The sequence below is a fragment of the Lepisma saccharinum genome, chromosome 4 (genome assembly GCF_977018435.1).
Source record: "Lepisma saccharinum chromosome 4, izLepSacc3.1, whole genome shotgun sequence".
Classification (NCBI taxonomy): Eukaryota; Metazoa; Arthropoda; class Insecta; order Zygentoma; family Lepismatidae; genus Lepisma; species Lepisma saccharinum.
Window position 1 is genome coordinate 107,979,229 of NC_139232.1, and position 22,962 is coordinate 108,002,190.

The window sequence follows — 22,962 nt, forward strand, 5'->3', positions numbered from 1 at the left end:
CTGAGACACCCTGTATATTATTATTGTTTGCAGAACTACTAAATATTTTTATCACAAGCTACCACTGCTCACTACTGTTCTTGATAAATGGAAATGTGCATTGTTCAGAATTAGGATGACAGCAAAAGACATGAATATTGCCGACACAAAGAAATAAAAAAGTAGGTGAGTGGTTAGTACAGTATGGTACGACGAGAAGGGTCTCTCGTTCGAATCCCATCCTGAGCAAGGGTGTTCTTTGTGAGTGTCGGCTCATTAATTTCATCATATCATCGCAATTAGCCAAAAGTGGCAGAAAATCGATGCTAAATAACAAAACTCAAATCAAAATAACAAAGTAGGTAATATAGTAAGTCCTATAAACTAAATTTTGGTCGGTGGGCCCTGAAGGACTCAACTTGAGGTTTTAAGGGTAAATCTAATCTATCCCTGTACAATCTGCTGTTGTGTTTATAATTCACAAGATAACGACAGCTATTAGAAATGAGAACATCATTCATTTTATAAAAATCATTTTATTTTCAAGTAGCTTTGTAACATACACTAAGATTCATTAAATAGCTTAATAACACTTTCTCTTACTTGCAGAAACATATCATGACACGTCTCCTTGAGCACACTTGATACATCATCTTCGGTCAGTGCTGCAAATGCTTCTTTACCTGCAAGAAGTATTCACATATCAGTCAAACTGTATTGCTATTGCAACATATGTAGTCATAAACATTCGTAAAGTTACTTTTTAAAAGTAACTGAGTTACAATTACAGTTACTTGTTACTTGAGATACAGGAGAGTTTTCAAAACAAATGAACCCATGGAGACTTGCATGCATTGTTGACAGTGCTATAGTCAGGATTCAAGAGGTAGGTGGATGACTATTTTTACAGGGTATGCAATTATGTCACAGTTACGTTATGTTGCTTTATTCAAATGCATGTTTTGCAAACGTTAATTGAGTCATCTGTAGAAATCATCTATGGTCAACAACAATGTCGCTCTAGTCGACTACAAGTTTTGGAATCGCGCTTTGCATCATCTATCTGTAAGACTGATCTGTGTTCAACCACATTTCTCAAAAATGTTTTAAAAATAGAATTTATTTTATTATTATCATAAAATATGTAAGTTTTTTTCTGCTGATAAACTACTAAAAAGTAATGTAAAGGATTTTGGTACTTTGCAAAAATACATGAAAATTGTAAATCAATGTAAAAGTTCTGTAACTATGTGAATGTATAACCAACTATGGTGTCTTTTTGGATAAATGTAAATAAATTCACTGTATAAAAGGAGAAAGTTCTGTAAACTCGTGGGACATTATCCTGGTTGCCGAAAGGCTGATGATTCAGGGGATCTCTGGGAAGTATCTTAGCCACATTCTTTTGGCAGCTTTTGGTGAAAACCAAAAGGGTATTTCAAAAGCAGATTCCAAAAGGTGTGGTTCTCTGCATCACCAAAGGACTAGGGTTTTAAACTGCAGTATAACTAATAGGTTTCGGAAGAAACTCAGAAGAGGAACTCATACATGTTAGTGAAAATTAACTAAAAACATGTGTGGATGCAGGGGGACATAATTTCCAACACTTCTTGAACCAAGCTACGTGCTCATTTTAATTGTAACTGTCAATGTAATTGTACGAGCTTACTTCATTACATAGCCAGCGATTCCAGTTATGCAGATGTTGCACCAAGTTTGCTGGCAGACGAGGTCTCACTGTCCGCCGTGCTGGCTACCGATCCACAGATGATTCAACCATAAAAGCACTGTAGCATGTTTGCCAACACAGGAGCTGAGGTTGTCTAGTCAGTAAGATGTCTAAATGCCATGAGGGAGACCCATGTTCGATCCCTGAGATGGGTGATGTAAGGTAGGAATTTTTCCAACCTTGCCCCTGCATAAAGCTGTTCACCTATCCTCTAATAAATGGGTACCTGGCAACAACTCTGGAGGGTAAAGGAGCTAGAGCATGGTGCTGATCACATCACATAAAAAATCAGGATCATGTACATGGATGAAAATTAGGATATGTCTATTAGGTATATATTGTATATTATAACTGCAAAATTTCTAAATCATATTTGGAATTTTAAACATCACAAAAACACCAAAACATAATTTTATATAACAAACCATAACAAACTTGAATGTATCTGTATGCATTATCAATGCAAGGCTTCCAATTTTACCCTCATAGATGTTCATATCATTTATGTACCAATGATGGAAATTACTTTTTAACAGTAATTGAGTTACATTTAAACATTTCAACTTCATGGCATTCCCCACCCTGCCCCACCCATGTAGTAATTCACCAGTCTGTCAGGTTCACTCCTTACCACCAGCAAACAAGAGAAGAGGTGTGCTCTCAAAATGTGGAGTTACTATAACCAAAGGTAAAAAGCACCAATGACCAATTAACATTGCATGCTAGTATGGGACCTTTGTCACAAAATTCATTACTACTTACTTGAAAAAGTAAGTAGCAGTTACCAATACTTCAAAAACTAGCAGTTCCTTGAAACTGTGTTGCAAGTAAGTTGTTATCAATACTTCCAAACATTGATATGTACATAGGTTTGTTTCAAAGTATTTTGTGTTGCTTCAGTTTGAAAGCTCTTTAAAAAGTGTATATTGATGAAGGAATTAGGAGCATGAAAGTAGAAATATCAATTTCACTAAAACATCGTCCTGAAGCTTGCCAGTTGAATGCTCATTCACCTCAAATTCAACTGGATGCAGAGCCGAGCAACAAGAATTTTCCACTCGGCTCTGCACAGTCAGCAAGGCAACGGACCTCGCCAGCGGTGAGTGCACCTCCACTGCACCAAGGAATACCCCAGGTGAACAGTTGGAGGTGCAAAATCCACCACGTCATGGTGAAATTTCCATGTATAAAAACCCCTGGAGATAATCAATCAATCTTCATTTTATCAGCAACTAGATCGACGAGACCACGACATCTGCCAGTTTAGAGATCGCGACATTACGAGGCGGCAACGAGCGAGCAGTTCAAGAAGCAATTTGGACTGCAGAAAACCGTAAGCCTAAAGTCAGCCAGAGTCCGGAGAATCAGTGCTTTGTCAATTAAGCCACCGAATCGCCAGCCGCCTCTTATCGCCGCCAACAATCTCTCCAGCGGACACCCGTCTCCATCCGACCGTCGCTGATGCCAGAAACCAAGGGCCAGAACACCGAGCAAGGAGGTGAGTAGCATTCAACGCCTTAGGCTCCCAACAATCCTTCATCCGCACCACTCAGGGTAGAGGTGGTCCAGTGAGACCCAAACTAAAACCTAACTTATTTAACTGAGCTATGCCCCAGGGTGATTTCCATGCCATACTCGACGTTACGCAACAATATACCAAAGGTCAATCCACGTATATGTGTCCAATTTTGTACTAGCACTTACCTTACCATATGAAAATCCACGGGACCACCATAGGTTGGCCTCAATGTGATCACCGTGTGTCTTGGCAATAACCCTGCACCGTAACTTCCATTGTAGGAGGCTACGACGAAGTACAGGAAGTGAAATCTTCTGCCATTCCTCCTGACAGGCTTTTCACAGGCTTCGGAGAGTGGTGACACGACGAGAGGAAAGTGTCCATTTTAGTAGACCAAACCCAAGGAAATCCATGGGACTCGCATCCGGTGACTTCACTGGAATATCGTGAAATGGAATAGCCCGAATGCCGGTGTCTGTCGCCATCTGTTGCAGAAAGTTCTGGGTAGAACGAGATGTATGTGATGGGGTCTTATCCATATGCACAGAGACTTGATTTACGGCATTTCTATACAAACGCAGCAGATCGTCTGTATAAATTGGGGTCAGGATATGATGCTGAAAGAATGCAGAGTTGATTTTACAGTTTTTTGGGACCTGACGAATAGTTAACTTGCCTTGATAAGTTTATCCCCGTGACAACCAGAAATCCCTTAGAGAAAGTTGCTTTGAAATGACGGACGAAATCTGGACGGCATTTTGCATTGCGTGGAGTGTACGTTATGGCTCGAATTTTGCCACAATCTGATAGATAAATCCATGCCTCATCTAGTGTGGCTACAAACTTCCACTTGTCCCCGAATAAATGGTGTTCGTAGAGGCGTCTGCTGTTGGTCGTTCTCTCACACCGATGGGTCTCACTGAGGTAATGCCCGTGGCTTTTAAAGACCTTCCGGAGATTTAATTTCTCACGCAGGGTGCGGTTCACAGTTGACTGGGCCACGTGGAGTCGTGTGGCCATCACATGTTGAGTAGGTTTTTTTTTTCCTAAAGCGCCATTCGACGCAACTTCCGAGACACGGGTGGCATCACTGCAGTGCACGCTCACTTCCTCGTCCCCCTGCTGGGTGACTGAATAGCTGGAACCTCGTGGTTTTTATGCCGCTTGATTATGTTCTTGATAGTCGTCGAACCCAAGGTGCATCCATGTTCATTGCACTGTTTCTGAATTTCCGACACCGAATATTTGGCGCAGAAAAGTGCAACTACGTAGCCCTCCCAAAAACGGTTCACTTTAAGAGCCATGATGCACATAACACACACTAGCAATAGCGACACGATACTACAGGCTCTAACCATCCTCCCGTGCTTTTAACCACTTGGATCCGTCGATTCTTTACGCAGTGTTGACGGTTCAAAATTGGACACACATACGCAGATCGACCTTCTGTATAAGTCTATGTTGAAAGTAGAACTGTTTGAAATAATATCCTTCCTGATTCCCACCGACACCGATACTGATGCTTGAAATTTGAAACAATTAAAAGTTATAAAAAATAATGATTAAAATTAGAGGGTGAGTATTCCACTCCAATTATAAGCATCAATTTAACAGAGTTTTGCTTTAAAATATTCAAAAATTACATCAGAATATAAAAAAATACCCAAACAAAAAACAGCTTTTCATGTAATGTTGACCCCAAATCAATACAAACTTCGAATTTTGCAACACTTCCGGGATAATTAGACTCTGCAAAAGTGTTGCATAGCATACTTGTGGACCCTGTGAATGATCAAAATGCTAGAAAAATATCAGCCAGTATCGATAAACAAAATCCAACCAATACTTTATGATACCGATATGACATTGGCTCATACCGATACATTGGTATAGGCTCAGCTTTAGTTGAAAGGATAAAAACATTAGCTATAAAAGTGAGCTGTCAAACATTCTTAAGGCTTGAAGTCTTCGGGTTATATATCACATGTGTATAAAAGAGTATTTTTTTCTACCAGTGATTTAACCATTCAACTTATAACAAGAACTGAAAAGCAAGTAACTAAATGAAGATGAAGGGAAAACTAACATAAGATATAAAAAAGAGCTATACAGCTCCCTAAGTATTGTAAATCGTAAAATGAACTCTCTTCAGCAAAATTCTAATAACACTTTAAAAAATATATTAAATGGATGTGCAAGGAAAACATACTAATACTAAATCCAACAAAAACCAGCCTTCCACACAACACAACAGAAAAATAAAGATTGCCCAACACTCGAAATAGACTCAAAAATCATACAAAAAACCACAATAAAATTTCTAGGCATACATTTTGATGGAAACATGTATTTTGGTCATCATATTGAAAATCTATTTAAATAACTAGCCACTTTACATTATGTAATTCGAAAAATGAGCAGTATCTCTAATTTAAAAATTGTAAAAGTACTCTTATTACGCAAGCGTAGAATCTAGACTAAGGTACCGCATATTGCTATGGGGGAACTCAACAAAACTGTTGAAGGCTTTTATTCTATATAAAAAAAAATCATCAGAACTATGGTCCTTGAGCCTCCACATACATCTCGTAAAAATCTATTCACCAAATTTTCAATACTAACAGGTCCCTCCCTATATATATTAGAATGCCTCCTATTTGTAAAGCACACCAAAAACTTCAATAAAAATAGTAATATACATAATCATAACACAAGAACAAAGGCAAATATACACATAGACAACCACAGACTAAACCTATACAAAAGGAGTGCCAAAAACACAGGAATACTACTATACAATAAACTTCCATGTGAAATAAAGGAGGAAAGAAATCTTAAGCTATTCAAAAACAAATTAAAAAACTATCTCTTAGAAACATCACCCTACAGCATAGAAGAATTTCTACAGCATATCGAAAACTACCTTCTCTGTACCATCCATATACATAATCAACTTGATACAATATATATATCAACATGTATGAAACTTTAATTATGCTGATCTGCATGCCACATACTACAGCGTGTCCTGCTTATACGTATAATAAAAGAAAAATTCATAACTTCGAAACAAACTGTCAGAATGATGTGATTCTTGTTTCATTTTAAAGAATGACTCAGAATTTTTTTAGCAACACATTCAGTGGTAGTTGCGCATGCGTAGTAGCCAGAATGTCTTGAAAACTGATATCATCAGTTTCTCAGTAGCCATTCGTCATGTGGTCACCACAAGAAAAGGTGTTTTGTGTTTTAACGTTGTCTGAAGTGAAGTCTGTGACACTTGTGCAGAGATGTTATGGTTTAGGTGATAAAGAAGTAGTTCCATCGTACATTTCAATAAAGAAATGGGAAAAACAGTTACGCGAAACCGGTTCATTTCTCAAATCTCGTTAGAGACTTCCTGGACGAGCATTTCAAAGGAAAATGGATAGGAAGAGGTTTGGATTTTATTGAATGGCCCTCACGGTCATCAGACCTCACTGTGTGTGATATTTTGTTGTAGGGGTGTGTTAAAGACAAAGTTTACTGTACACCAGTTAGAGATTTGAAACACTTGCGTGAAAGAATTGTGGTTGCAGTAAGCAACATTACCCCACACATGCTTCAAAACGTGTGGCTTGAGGCTGACAACCGGTTTGACATTTGCCGTACTACTAACGGTTCACATGTGGAAGTGCGCTAGTTTTCTTGATTTGTAAAAAAAAATTCTGAGTTGTTACATGTTTGTACAAAGTTTGGACAAAAAAAATTGGTACATAAAAAAGTTGTGATTTTTTCTTTTATTATACGTATAAGCGGGACACGCTGTATGTGTAACCTAGTGGATGTAATATATATTTCTAACTCAATTATGCTGGTCTACATCCCAAATATGTTATCAAGCGTATCCCATGTATGTAATCAAACTGATGTAATAATATATACTCATAACTTTAATTATGCTGCATCCCATATATGTAATCAAGTGGATGTATTTGTACTGTAATCATACTATAATATGTCATTTGTAACAAGATGACGTGTTCTATATACTACTGCAGATAGAAATATTAACAATGTAGTCAACCGACTTCAGCCACCAACTCGTCAGCTAGCTACCGTAACGAGTTTCAATAATAAGCTCCCTGGTTTCTTTTTGTTTCCCCTTTTTTGTTATATGTTATATATATAGGTCAAGATGGCGCCAATGAGTGAAGACGTACTTTTATCAGCTCCTCTCAAATTGAAGACAAAATATGATGATAAATGTGCAAAGTGTAAAAGATCTGTAAAAAATGGAATTCTTTGCGACATGTGTGATGAATGGTTACACTTTAAGTGCGGCAACTTGAATGCCGATGAAGAAATCGACCAAAACAGTGAATGGTTCTGTCCGCAATGTGAAAACGGAGAAAAAAGTGTTGAAAATGAGGAACTCGCGAATCTTTTACAGGTAGTGAATCTACTGCAAAGTGATATAAAGGAGTTAAAAAATGAAAATGAAGCCCTGAAAAACAGACTAGAAACTATTGAAAAGGCAAAGGAAATAACAAATTCTACATCCTCATGGACTCAAGTGGTTAGGAAATCAACAAAGAAAAAACATCACATCGATAGCATAAATTTCGAGAGTAAAAACAGATTTTCTACACTACAAGATTTCCAGACTGAAGAAATACACCCAGAAACTAATTTAAGAACGTACAGAAGAAATGTGAAGTCAAAAAACACAACCACAAACATCTCGAAAATTAAAAAATCTAGTGTTAGTCAACCAGAAGTGATCATCTATGCTGAGTCATGGCAGAGGAATGGCAGAAAAAGTGAAGAGTCAGCTAGGCGATGTTTCAGTGTTAGGTTTTGTCAAGCCAGGTGCAAAAATTGGGCAGATTGTAAGTAGCCTAAAACCTCAAAACAAAGAAATCAGCAGCTGTGTAGTGCTAATGGCAGGTTCAAACAATGTAGCATGCAATGAGGGTCACAATGTGATATATACATTGGAAAAGAAATTATCTGAAATAAGAAACTCTAAAGTGATCATAGTTAATATACCAACGAGATACGATCTCATACCGGAATCTTGTGTTAATGTGGCCATAAAAGAGACAAACAAGAATATCAGACACCTGTGCAAAAACTTTAGTAATGTCGATATTGTTGATGTAAGCAGGCTAGAGAGAAACAATTTCACAAATCATGGCATGCATCTGAACCGATCTGGAAAAGAAAAGGTGTCAAAAGCAATAGGTACGGTGATAACTGAATACATTATAAACCAAAGAAGAAAGTGCAATCCTATTGAACTGAAATGGCACCCCATAAATAATCAGGGAAGTGAAGTGGTAAATGGAAAGAAATATAGTGATGTGGTAAATAGCGGAAAAGTCTGTCTTGTGATGAATGGTGAAAAATGCAGTCAAATGGTAAGTGATAAAAATGGTAGTGAAGAAAATGAAGATTACAGTGAAGTGAGAAAAAATGAAAAAGACAAGGAAGTGGAAAATGATAAAAGAGTTAATGTAAAACAAAAAGAACCATCTGCACGAACATCCGATAGAATAAGGAGTGTTCCGGGCAAATTTAAAGATGATTTTTTATTGTAAAATGTAAAAATGCAACAAATATTGTAAATGGTCTTACACCCAATAGTTTCTCTCAAATGAAAAAGAGAGTTATACAATGCAATATTGTGCATCTAAACATTCAAGGTATTACAGGCAAAGTGTTAGATTTAGAAATGCTCCTAACCGATGAATGTTTAGATGCACATGTACTGTGTGTTACTGAGCACTGGCTGTCCAAAGATGAAATTACTTACCTTCAAATTCCAAATTTCCACCTAGCTAGTTTCTCATCAAGGTCTCTAATAAAACGAGGGGGAACAGGCATATTTACAAAAAATGATATAATTGCCAAACAAATTGTCCCCAAAACTGTGAGACCTATAGAAAAACATTTTGAAGTTAGTGTTGTACGTCTTGCACAATATAATTTAATAATAGTATGTTGCTACAGAACGCCTGATGCAGACTATACAATATTCATAAAAAATCTGTCAGTATTGTTAGATGAATTAAAAAGTTATACATGTGAAATTTTGGTATGTGGGGACCTAAACATTGATTTTCTAAAAAATACAGGATGGAAACTGCACTTTGAAGCCACAATAAACACTTTTGGCCTAAAGCAAATTGTAACTACACCCACGCGCATAACGAAAGAGACACTCTCCCTCATAGACCACATGTTATTAAGTGTACACTCAAAAGAGTTTCAATGTGAAAACATATCAGTCCACTTCTCCGACCATGAAGCACAATTTTTATGTCTCACTTGTAAAAGAGAAGCTACTGAATATCATAGAAAGCCACTAAAAATGCAGAAACGTAAATATGATGAAGGTTCTATACTCATGTTTATTGGAAAACTAAACAGCGAAAATTGGGAAGATATTTATAACTTACCTTCCACAAACGAAAAATTTAATCTCTTTCTGAACAAAATTATCTTGTTACACAATGAATGTTTTCCACCTAAACAAGTAAACATATCCACCGAGTGTAAACCATGGGTCACAAATGGAATCAGAATCTCAAGTAGAAAACTAAAAATGCTCCATTCTGAAAGTAAGGTGAATCCCAATCCATCTTTTCTGAAATATTACAAGAGGTATAAGCAAATATATAAAAATGTACTCCACCAATCAAAAATTAATCATAATGACAGTAAAATCAATAATTCAAACAATAAATGTAAAACAATGTGGGAAATTATAAGAAATGCATCAACAAAACACCAATCTTTAGGTAATAATATGGTGATATGCATTAATGGAAAAGAAGTCCAACATCCCCCTAATGTTGCGAATGCTTTCAATGAGTATTTTGTAAATGCAGTTCCAAATAGAAGGAATGGGTTTATGGCTGCTCCAGAAGAATGTTCTACACACATAACAGTGAATGACAAATCCTTGTTCATTTCCCCCATTACTGAACAGGAATTAAAGATAATCTTCAGACGTATAAAAAACAAACGATCTTCCGGCATTGATGAAATACCAGACTTCCTAATTAAGAAATGTTATAGTTCCCTATGTCAACCATTACTACATATAATAAACAATTCCATTGAACAAGGTATTTTCCCAGACAGGCTAAAGATAGCTGTTGTTAAACCATTACTGAAGAAAAATGACCCAAAGGATTTATCAAATTACAGGCCCATTTCGCAACTCTCAGTCTTCTCAAAAATTATTGAGATGCAATAATGATGAGAGTAGAAAATTTCTGTAGTAAACACTCAATCTTAAGTTTGTCGCAGCATGGTTTTAGGTCCGAACGAAGCACGAAAACAGCGTTAGAAGACTTAGTAGAATGTGTCTCACAATCTCTGAATAATTGTAATCACACGGTAGGAGTCTCTTGTGACCTATCGAAAGCTTTCGATTCTGTAAATTACGAGATATTGCTGTGGAAACTTCAAAAACTTGGTATTCGTGGACTACCACAAAAGTGGTTTCAATCTTATCTTACCAATAGAAAGCAAATTATAGAAATCGCTCACACCACAGCAAAAGGATACGTAACACATCAACACTCCACCATGAAAAGTGTAACATGTGGGGTGCCTCAGGGAAGTATTCTTGGCCCTCTTTTGTTTCTTATGTACATAAATGATTTACCAAATGTTATACCCGAGGCAAATGCAATATTATATGCTGATGATACAAATATTATAGTAACAGACACTTCCAAAGATGCTCTACAATCTAAGGCTAATAACGTATTAAACAAATTAGATGACTGGTTTTTAAATAATAATCTACTCCTCAACAGCAAAAAAACAAATTATATTACATTTTCTACAATCCAAACCAGAAACCAAATAAGCCTCAATCTAATATCTGGGAATACACAACTAGAGCCTAAAAAAAATTCAAAATTTCTGGGTATCATTCTGGATGAACACCTTAACTATACAGAACATATAAACACGCTACAATCAAAATTAAGTAGTGTGTGCTATGCCCTTCGAGAAATGGTAGACATCTCAAGCACCCAAACTGTAAAGTGCCTTTATATGGCAAACTTTGATGCTTTACTAAGATACAGTATTATGGTTTGGGGTAACAAGGGCCACTCCAATGTCCTTTTTATGCTTCAAAAAAGAGCTATAAGAATCATAGCTCGAGTAAAGAAAACTTATTCATGTAGAACTCTTTTCCGTAAACTTAATGTGTTAACTCTCCCCTGCATATATATTTATGAATGCTTAATTTATGTTAAGCAAAATATTTCCAACTTTGCCACAAATGAGGAAATACATGGCCTAAACACAAGAAATAAAGACAAACTTCACATAAAACACTGCCGCCTTAACTTATGTAAGAAAGGCCCCTTAAATTCTTCCATAGATCTCTACAATAAACTACCACAAGATGTGAGGAAAGAACCAAAATTGATGATATTCAAGCAGAAGATAAAATCAATGCTTCTGAAGCATGTTTTTTATTCTATAGCTGAATACATGGAAGCAACTTTTACATAAGACAAATGTACATAATGTAGTATAATCACATATTATTCTTGTAAAATTAAATGTCAAATGAAAGTGGGTAATTAGTATATCTTCTCATGTTATATTTTTTTGTGATTTTGATATAATAGCAGAGTAAGACCCAATTTTTTACAATTTTTGGCTATATATTTTGTATTTGTAAAATCTATTAATGTACCTGTATTGTAATGTAAGTATTGACATGTCCTATATTACCATGTACTGTAATTTGTACACACCGGTAGTCCTTGGACGCAAATAAACTAAACTAAACTAAACAGAACTAGAATAAATTACAATTACACAACCTGTATATACAAATGCATTATGCAAGGATGGTGCATGGTAAGGAAATATACATAACATTATAATAGGGCAGCATGCAATCAACTACAAGTTATGCTACATTTACCAGGAGTATGGCAACTTACTTTTTACTATCAAATGGCCAAATAATTCACATACAGCTGCATTAAATGCAGACACATCTTTGGCTCCTAAAAGAAAGAAAAAAGAATAAGAATCAGATTAAACAGTGTGCAAATGTGTCTTCATGCTGAGATACCGAAAAAGGCTCCTTGCTTTTCAGATGAATTTTTATTCTTGAAATTTTAGAGAAGCAAATTAAAATAAATTCAGTCAAGAAACATCAAAAATGGTAAAAATGCAATAAAAAGTTGCAAAAATTATTTTTTTAAAACTATCAATAACCTTCCAAAAATACATAATAAAAACAGATCTCTGATTCCAACTAAAGGGAAATGAACTACTATTACATTTAACATCACCTTCAAGTGATATTTATGGAGGCTTTCACACACATACATTGGCCATTGTTCCATGCCATTAACAGGACAGGTACCTCCATGCTGTAAAGACCATGCAATGTTTTCAAAACCCAACCATTTATCCACAATGACATGATCTTTTGGGTTGTAGCCAGGATTTCAGGGCTTTGTAAAGCCTGTGACATTATGTGCAAAATACACCGTGCTGTGCGAGGTTGTTCACATGAATTTAGTTTTACTTTACATAGTATAGTTCAACCATCTTTTGAGAGTGTAAAATTGTTATCGTGGGGGTATCTGATTGATTTTTATTCATTTATTTTACAATTTTTGTGGCAATTTGTTTTATTAATACTGAGCAGGTTAATAACTCTAATGCATGACGGTTCTGTTATTTGAGACGAAAATCTCAAATAAGTCCCAGCAGATACTCATCCATTTTTTCTTTGTAAACTGTCTTCATTCCTAAAATACAAGTAATTCAAATGCAAAAATTGTTCACTATGTTCAGAAATTATATTAACCAAGCACACAAGAAATATGGGTCTAGATGGGGATTCATTCAACTCTTGGAATTGTGTGGTGAGTGGCATGTGCTGGGTGCACTGGCAGGGTCATAACACACATAATGTACAATTTTTAGGATATGTTTTTGAAATTTTTAGTGCATATTTTAGCTTTTCTTAGTACATAAAATCCCGTCGCTCAATAATAATACAAATCTGGATACAAAAAGCACAAACATACTAAATTGTATACATAAAATACACAACCCTATAAGCATTACTCAGATATTTGTTTACAATTTGGATTATATGAGTAAGCTTCTAGCACATTACACAAATATCAGATGAGAATGAATAACATGAGAACATGTAAGATACTGCAACATACTACTAGATGGCACTTAATTCTGAAATTAATTAAATATTTTAGAATTTACAGAAAAAAATATATAAATATGCTACACTAGATTGAATCTAGATAGCTCAGTGGTATATTTTTTTATGTTATCTGGTTTACCGTCAGTAAACCAACTTTTTCATATACATAGAAATTGCTGGAAAATTTGAAGTTGTTCGACTTGTGCCTGCATTAGTGTTTCATTTCTATTATATCTAATTAATATGTAATAAATACATATGTACAATAAATAAGAATTGTTGCAGTAAACCAGGTCAAATTTTCAGAATATGCTACTGGTATAGCTCATTAACTCTTTCGCTGTTAAAACTGTAATAATACATTCTATGAAATGTGTGTCAATCATGCTGAACCCGTAGATTTGTGGATTTTGCATAGCGTATAATCAATCATTTCTTTCTTTTAATATGACAGGATATTCTAAGTCTGCGGGCATGTAGGAACTGAATCATGGGTATCTGTTTAATTGTACCCTAGATTCCTATCCTTAAGTGGTATCAGTAGAAAACAATCTGAAATGGCACGACTTGTCACTGCTGTTGCACCTCAATAACCATATGACACAGGAAACCAATAATTAAGTATGTCAAACATGGCATATCTATCTGTAAAGTTGTTTCTTTATTCACACTACCTTGCAGAAGAAGAAATAAAAGAATTGCTTACTACAGCGAACTTTGTGAGGAACAACCTGATTTTGAGTAATTATTTAGTTCTGACAAGAAATACTCAGATGATGCTGATGTACGATGCAAAATAATAATAAGAGTTATTTTTAGCGGTTTTTATTTTTCCTGCTTCGTTTCATCCTGGTTTCCCAGAACTTTTTTTCAAATTTACACCAAGATAAACACACACACAATCTTACATGGCTTATCACTCTACACTTCTAAGGAATGTAAGGTTCTGTGTATGTTTATCTTGGTGTAAATTTGAAAAAAAGTTCTGGGAAACCAGGATGAAACAAAGCAGGAAAAATAAAAACCACGAAAAATAACTGTATTATATTATTTTGCATCTACAAAAAGTGGTTATGCGAACCTTTAAGAACTTATTTAATGTTTGCTTTAATTAATTCTGTGTCAGAAAAGAAGATTTCCAAGACATCTGGATATTGTTTGACCTTCCCACAATGTCTAAGGTAATATATTAAATTAAACTTAATTAATTGTTGCAAAATTTATTCAGCACAGAGCATCTTGCCACAAGATTGTGTCTTAAATAGTGAAAGATTTAAAGTTTACTACATGATGAAATTTTATGCAAAGTTTAGTTAGTACCTATAAGTCCTAAATTCAACAAGTATGCTTACCATAACAAGACTTTCTAGCCCATAGATATATTCGTATTGTATCAAGGTTATCTCTCATCTGCGAATGAAATCCACAACCACGGGTGATGTATATATTATGTGCTACGTCATTTGTTTGCAGGAAGTTAGCCAGCTTAAGTACATCCCTGTAAATGGATATATACAGTTAGTTACTACAATCATACGACATAAATATTTCTTGGTTGCTGCACTTGCTCTTTAATTATGCAGATGTAAAATATGCTAAGCAGATGGTAATAAATTATTTTTTCAATTATCTTACACAAAGAATACAATAAATAACTACAATTACAACCTTTAAAAATAATGTAGTTAACGTAGCTTGTTAAACTATTAAAACAATGTGAGGAAACACACATGTAAATTTCAAGTATGACTAATACCAACAAAAATATGTTATTAAAAGTGTACTATTATCATTACCATAATTTTACTATGCTTGTGGCTACATATGAAATATGGAACGATTTTTAAAAACTTGTTTTTAAATTATAGAAATTATTTTATACCATTTGTATCTTCTAATAAATATAAATTCTCAACCACTAAGAGTCCTCCCCGATGGAGCAGTGGTAGCGTCGTCGCCTTGTAATCAAGGGGTCCCGGGTTCGATTCCTGGAGGAGGCACATAGTGGTTCGGATCCCACTATAACTGTAGGTCCAGTCCCGATCAGCCTTACTGTGCATAAAACAACAAATAAATCCACTCAACCACTAAGAATAAATAATATTGCAGGTTTGTTTTGTTTTAAGTAAACTTTATGCTCAGAAAGGCTGCCCAGGACTGGACCTACAGTTTAAAGTGGGTTCCGGACCACTGTACAATGTGAATCAATCAAGGATCAAACCCTGGACCTTTCATTGCAACAGCTTTTACACCAGACCATAGGAAGGGCTCTATTATTACTATCAGTCTATTATCCAAGTTGTTACATGAACAAGATGCACAAATTTATTAATTCCTGGAGGAAAAGTACTTGCATTTATATCTGTATGAGAATGCGTCGCAAAGTATTTTGCCAACTTTCTCGATCCTCAGCTGGACCTTTGACCAACGCCGGGAATCTGTTTTTTGAATTTTACCCTCCTCTCGAAAAATTGCTATGGTATTCAAAAATCTGAAAACATTGATCTACAATTCTATATTATTTGACAAAGTTTTGGGAGGGACCAGGGCCTGCCGAAACCATGCCTTGCAATGCAATGCTAACAGGTCTTTGTCATCAAACTGCCATTGCACCACAGAGTTTAGGTACATGAACAACACTGCCATTGTTTCATAAAGTAAGAAGTGATAATGAAAGATCTTTGTGCAGTAATCTTGATTCAAATACAATGAAGTTACCATTTAGATTCATCCAATTTCAATGTTGAAAGAGTGTTTTGTTCTCTACCATGCAAAGCAAACATGCTATCTATTTAGTGTCCCTACTGTACACTGTCAATATCTAAGTTTATTTTTTGGTGAACTTTGAGCGGTATATGTAAACAATGTTTCATCTTGATGAAACTTATCTATATTCTCAACTTCTTGTTATAGTATATTGTATAAGCCCTATACCATGTCAGCCTGGAAAAATACTGATTTTAGTTTCAAAATTATTAATAAAAAAAAGTGCTCAATGGGCTATGTACCATGCCATGAAGGGGTATAGGAGGTGTGGATTTAGAGCCCCACACTTTCTTGATTACGGCCGAAGTTGGGGGTGATGTGATCAGCACCATGCCCCTGGCTGCCTTTACCACCCAGAGTTTCCTATTACCCTATTACATTTTCAGTAATAGTGCACACACATGGGTATACAGGTCCAACATCTCCATTCAAGACGTATGAAAACTGAGAAAGCTTTCTCTTGGCGACATAGGAAAAGTGTAACACTAATATCATTTTACAATAGAAGACTGTTTCTTTTTCAAGAACATGACTGTAAGAAAGACTGTACCTGCATACCTAACCAACTTTGAAATATCTTTATCTTCTAGTTGAAATGCAAATCCTTCAGCAGGATAATCAACCAGCTCATAGCAAGGTCCAACTAGGTGCTTTACTGGCTGCAAGAGATAAAAATGAATGATAAACATTTTATGAATACAAATACATAAAACCTTTTACAATAATATGCATCACCCACATATTTCATTAATTTACTTGAGTAAGAAATATTTCACCAGACAAAAACATTCACATTAAATTATTGAAAAATAAGTGAAAACTTGAGGCTCCACAAGGGATCGAACCTGGGTCTTTGACATTATGTGCCAATGCTCTATCATTGAGCTACCTCTGGCTTCATCCCGAATTCCACTATTTAGATATATGTGTATGTTCTATTCATTCATGTCTACCATGTGTCCCAGTAGGTTGAAATTTAGTTTGAAATAACATTCATTCATTTGATTGATTTTGTTTATTTTACTCGCTTTTCTGCCACTTTTGGCGAATCGTGACGATGAGAATGAGTGATGATATGATGAAATTGATGAAGGGACACTCACAAAGAACACCCAAGTTCAGGCCATAATTGAAACCTGGGACTTCTGGCATAGTAGCACTCTGTGCTAACCACTCTGCCACAGAGGTTGGCGAAATAACATTCACATTTGTAGTAAAATACACTCTAGTACAACCCATCCTAAAGCTTATCAGATTTCCTTATCTGCATACTTTATAAAAATTATTGTGTTATTAATATGGATCAGAGTGCTGCAGGAAAAGGATTTCGCTCAAGCACCACATAGTTAGCACTGATGACCCCAGAGAGTGCACAGAACTGAGAGTTTCTTCACTCAAGTGAATAACGTTTACAGGCAAAGTAAGCAGTATACACTCAAAGTCCAGTAGTACACGTATAACTGTCATTTGTCTGTGGTAGTAGGCCCTTAAATATGGATCATGCAGTGAAATTGAAACTAAAGTGAACATAGTCATGACCTCCATGTTAAAATGCAGTATATCTATCTTACCAATACATAGTGATATATGAAACTGAAATAGATGATTGTGGGCTGAAACTACCAAGGTGGATATCTGACATTCGCTACGAGAGACGGAGGCAAGCGGCCCGGCGTCAGCGCTTGTCTTTCCCGGTGAATGGGGTCCACGATAGTTGCTCGAGTCGGCTATTAAAATTACAGTTTTCATATTGTGACTAACTTTGACTACAGAAGGTATTGAAAATGATGTCCCTCTGCTGCAACACATTCCTGGCATCTCCGAAGGAAATTGGCATTTACACGTGCAAGTTCGTCTACTGTAATTCTTCCAATTTCTCATACAATACTCTCTTTTAACTTACGGATGGTGTGCGGATTGTCTTTGTATACTCTACTTTTTAGATTTAAGAATTTTAGCGGCTCTAAATGCTGTGGTTTTTGAAACACCCGTTTCTTGTGAGAGGCGGCAGATAGATTTCCGAGGACACTGTTCTAACCTTTGTCCTATCTCATCGAGTTTTTCCTCAGTAAGTACACGTGGGTTTTTCTTTCCACTTTTATTCAGAACTGACCCTGTTACTCTAAACTTTTTTATGAGGTTTAATATAGTGGTCCTATGTGGAACGGGAACACCAGGAAACTTCGTTGCAAAACGTCGTCGCACTTCTCCACAATTCCTCTTTCCGAAGTAACACTCGACAAGATAAATCCTTTGTTGTAATGTAAACTTTTGTGGTGCCATATTAAGCCACAATCTTCAACACACGGACACGACACAACACAACTTCCGAGGGAGGATTATACTGGCATCAGTCTGCAACGTCAACAGAAAAGGAAAGAGAGCAAAAAAAACCGACTGTAGCGTGCGACTGTCGCGGACCCCGTTCACCGGGAAAGACAAATGCTGACGCCGGGCCGCTTACCACCAAGTCTCGTAGCAAATGTCAGGGAATGCTCTGTATATGTATCTACGATGACTGTCACATTAAAATAATATTCCATTGCATACGCTTGAGGGTAGGAGACTCTAACAAGAACAAGCGAGCGAAAGTGGCCCCATGCAGTACTCTAATATGGATATGCTTAAACATTTAACAGAAATATGTAACTCCATATGACAGGTTTGAACTTTCAAAAAAAATTAGTGAAATTAAACTCACGAATGATTCCAAAAGCATTTGATGATGCAAATAATATGCATGATAATGCAAGTGGTTGACTGATGCAAATGCACAGAGACTGTTGAATGCAACTCGAAATGCCCTGAAAAAAAAAGGTTGAGGTAAAACTAAGAAGCTTTCTACATATGTTAATTTGATTAATGCATCATACCTGCATATATTGCAAAACAAAATACAACATAAACTTTAGTGGGAGTACAAAGTTCAACCTGCCTACCTACACAGACACAGAATGTGGGCCATTCCATTTTTAAAATTAAATTTTGATAACCTTGCACTGTCAATAAAAAAAATAATATTCACAAAATAATTTTGACATTTCTTCATATTTTATTATTATTTTCAAGATAATTTTTAACAGGTCTTAAAAACATGAACAATTGAAGAAGAGATAGGCTCTAGGCTTCAATTGTTTAGCACTAATTATAAAATATTCCATGAGAACAAATAAAGTGCAGTAATTTGTCCATACTACAATGTAGTATGATAGTTTATGGTGTTGATTTTTTGGATAAGTACAGGCCATTCGGTTTAGCTTGAGCTCTGACCTTCAGCTGCGCAGAAGCCTGCCGTCAGAGCGACGATGCGAGAGTTCCACGAGGAGCAAAGTTGCTAACTGCCTTAACAATTACCTATATACATAATCTGACTTCAGAGCTTATTGGTAGGTATGTTCGATACTTACTGCATTTTTATATACATATATATATTTAAAAAGAGACAATTTGAGAAGGTGATAGTTCAAGGAAAAGAATGACATAGAATTATTTTTGTCGGTGAAACCCCCATTGATTAAGCCCCTTGGCTAAAGAGGCATCCTCCCTCTCCTCCTCTTCCTCTCGAGGGGGGGGGGGGAGATCGTGTTACCACGAGTAAGGTGATTGTTGTGTTGCTTAGGGTGTTTTATTCAACAGAAGTTGAGGTGAAAACTGGAATGAATATTGGAGAAAGCAAAGTGATTCATAGTCAAGAGTTGAGAAATTATCTTAACGTGCATAAAGTTTTGAAGAAAGAAGGAAGTATGCACCCTTGAACCCACCCTTCTTATTCCTGTGCAACTGATGGTGGATATTGAATATGTTCTGAACAAAAATGAAAGATTACAATAAATCAGATGGCAGCATATAATGATTAAAAATATTGTAGAATTGTATAAAATACTTACGGTGTACCACTAAGTAGAATCACATGTAATGCAAGGGTCAAGCCATCTTCTGTTACAATTTGAGATTGGCAATCTTCCATGGATGGCAGGAGAAGACAGTGACCAAATTCCAAAGGACTGACATTAATCATAAAATAGTGTTTCGAAGAACTTATTTGCTCAGTGTGACCCTCAGATTTGTCATGAACAATTTCAAACAAAACCTCTTTCTTGCTAACTTTTGTAAAGTTGAAAAGTGTTGCATCAAACGGTTGACTGAGATTTGACATTGTTTGTGGTTGCCTACGGTTTTCTGTCCTGTCCGTATTAAGCTGTAAAGAATAGCAAGGAAACTATTATTTTTTATGCATGAGGTACAAAGCAGCTTCTTAATTTTATTGACAAGGCATGGTAAACGACTATTGTCCCATTCACTTTCTGACTTAGGTTTCTGCACACATACGCAGGACTTGTTCTGTAGAAAATTCAGCAAAAAACGTAGGTTCGACAGAATTGAAATCTTGTGTCTGGCAGAACAATGGAACAGTATGCCAAAGACAGGTTTGAGTCATTGTTAAGTCTGCATTTTTTGCTTACCTTTATGTACATTGAAAGGTAAAAAGGTAACGTTCCCCGTGCAATGAAGGCACATTTAGGGGATGTGGGAGTTGACCGCCACACATTCTTGATCTAGGCCAGTTTGGAGGTGATGTGATCAGCACCAAGCTCCAGCCACCTTTACCCCTTAGGGTTGCTCCCAGGTAGCCATTGATTTGAGGCTCTGTGAGCCACAGAGCTGCTTTATGTGGGGATAAGGCTGAAAAAATTACGACCTTAAATTTCCCACCCCAGGAATCGAACCTGGGTCTCCTGCATGGTAGTCAGACACCCTACCGACTTGACCATCGCAGCTCTTTGTACATTGTAAGGTCTTCCAAATTTCTGAACATGTCACCTCAACATATAAGGTGGGTACTAGTTTACTATCCTTCGGATAGATTTCTACAGAAGAAACTACTTACCGTAATAAGTTCCTGTAGTATTGTCTAACATAGGGAAGGTGTTTTGTGTGAAATTCAGGTAAGTTTTCCGTATCCTGGGAACGGATTTCTTCAAATTTAAAAGTTTGGGGCTCATTTGGGTGCAGGTGACTCCGGCCAATTTCTAACATGCCTTTAACAGGGAGTCTATAGAAAAAGCCGGGGAGCCGGAGCAGAGCGTAGCGGAGGTGGGGCCACGTTAGCAGTTGGGGGTGGTAGGTCAATTACCCCAGTGGCGGAGCCTGGAATCGGTGGGAAATTTGAGTCAAAAATTTCAAACGAAAATAATGGTTTGGTTTAAATTTCTCACCAATTCCGGGATGGATAGCCCCAAAAACCATTCACGGGATGTTCCGCGAAGCAGATAGGTAAATACGAATGTCAAAAATTGACGAAACTCAGAAGTTATAGGTGTCCGAAGGATAGTAAACATTTAGCATAAGGTGAAATGTAGGTCAAAATTTAAAAATCCTGGGAGGTAAGGTAAGTGTATAAGACAATATTATTTAACAATTTACAATGCTAACAACACATGTCATGAAGATAAAGCCTATCTTTCATTTAGAACCACATAAAAACATGGTCAATGTATAAGCAAATAATACAGAATTAAAAATTAAAAAGCATACAACAAATATGAACAGCTTATATGAGATGCTCTTAATGAAAATAAGAGAAACTATAACTTAAAATATAATTTTAAAAAATGTTTCAGATCATGTTCTAGTTACATACACAAATAATTATACCATAAGTATGTATAAGCTCAATTGCACATTATCCACTGTCTACTTATTCCCTATTATAACATAAACATAATCAATGCATAATGGTATGTGTAATTTCCTACAAAATACCTGGAGTTTCTTTTAGTAACTATATGAATAATTGAATTATATTTACATTTTCTCGGCTTGAATTCATGTTAGCTGTGTGGGGATACACTATCAAATTTATTCATGATTGCAAAATAATTACGTGAATCTTAATTCAAAACACACACACATATTAAATATTTGATTTATAATATAAATCTGGGAGCTATTCGGAAAAGTACATTTTATTAATATTTAGGTACTATTATCGTATGAGGGAAACACCTACGAATCATATATTTCGGACTTCTTTACATTGCTAACGTGTTATTTTCGAATGTGGAACATTTATATCTGAAGATTCCGTTTTACGTTGTGTGTGCGTTTTCATTTGCCCTGTGTTTGTTTTGAAAATTTGGCCACTCAAATTGAGATGCTGGAACTCAACTTTGCCAGCAACTCTCCGCCACTGAGCATGATCTGTGATTCCACTTTGCACTTGAATACTGAAGCACAGTAAACATTTCATATGCATACATAAAAACAAACCTGTGCTAGGAAGCTGTATTTTCCAGGCAATATTTTCTGATCTCTAATGCGTAAATGGTAGCGAAAATGCCCATGTTCTTGCGCTAAATTCCATCGCGAAGTTAAAAGACCGTCTAATTCTGACTGAAATTGGCATTTATCAGTTTCCCAGCTGGTTTTGTACACGAACTGGCTCGCGTTGTATTTAAATATCACATCCATTTATCTGACGACGTGGATTTACATAAGACTCCAACTGAATGTTGTCAAACGTCTTTTGAGTTAGGGTGGAACAAACAAGCGCAAGAATGCACTTCGTATGAATTTGCAAGAGCTGCCGCCCGTCTCGTATAATGACCGGCGTCGACGGCAATGAACCCTAGTACGTGCAGAAGAAAAACAGACGTGCTGAAACGAAAGCGCAAAAATTTCGATGCAAACGTAGAAATAGAAGAAGCTGCAAGTGCCTTTATCTTATCATTCCGTTTTTTTCGAGAGGGTACAGATAACAAA

The 22,962-nt window shown here is 36.2% G+C and overlaps 1 protein-coding gene across 1 annotated transcript; it reads right to left on the minus strand.

Moving 5' to 3' along the window:
- Positions 1-495: 495 nt before the first annotated feature.
- On the minus strand, positions 496-22,821 carry LOC145986732 (GDP-D-glucose phosphorylase 1). The gene is made up of 7 exons (XM_083121085.1): positions 22,471-22,821; positions 20,088-20,398; positions 18,902-19,004; positions 16,759-16,859; positions 14,787-14,932; positions 12,194-12,259; positions 496-662 (listed from the first exon to the last, which is right to left on the minus strand). The coding sequence occupies exons 1-7, from the start codon at positions 22,669-22,671 to the stop codon at positions 544-546; spliced, it is 1,047 nt and encodes a 348-aa protein (XP_082977211.1). The 5' UTR covers positions 22,672-22,821; the 3' UTR covers positions 496-543.
- Positions 22,822-22,962: the final 141 nt, after the last annotated feature.

Bases quoted from the DNA above. Each gene is read 5' to 3' on its own strand.
- LOC145986732 (XM_083121085.1), bottom strand. From the start codon at position 22,671: ATGGATGTGATATTTAAATACAACGCGAGCCAGTTCGTGTACAAAACC. The intron at 16,860-18,901 runs GTGAGTTTAATT...TATCTCTTGCAG, and splicing joins AAATGCTTTTGGAATCATTC to CCAGTAAAGCACCTAGTTGG. The intron at 14,933-16,758 runs GTATGCAGGTAC...ATCCATTTACAG, and splicing joins GATATTTCAAAGTTGGTTAG to GGATGTACTTAAGCTGGCTA.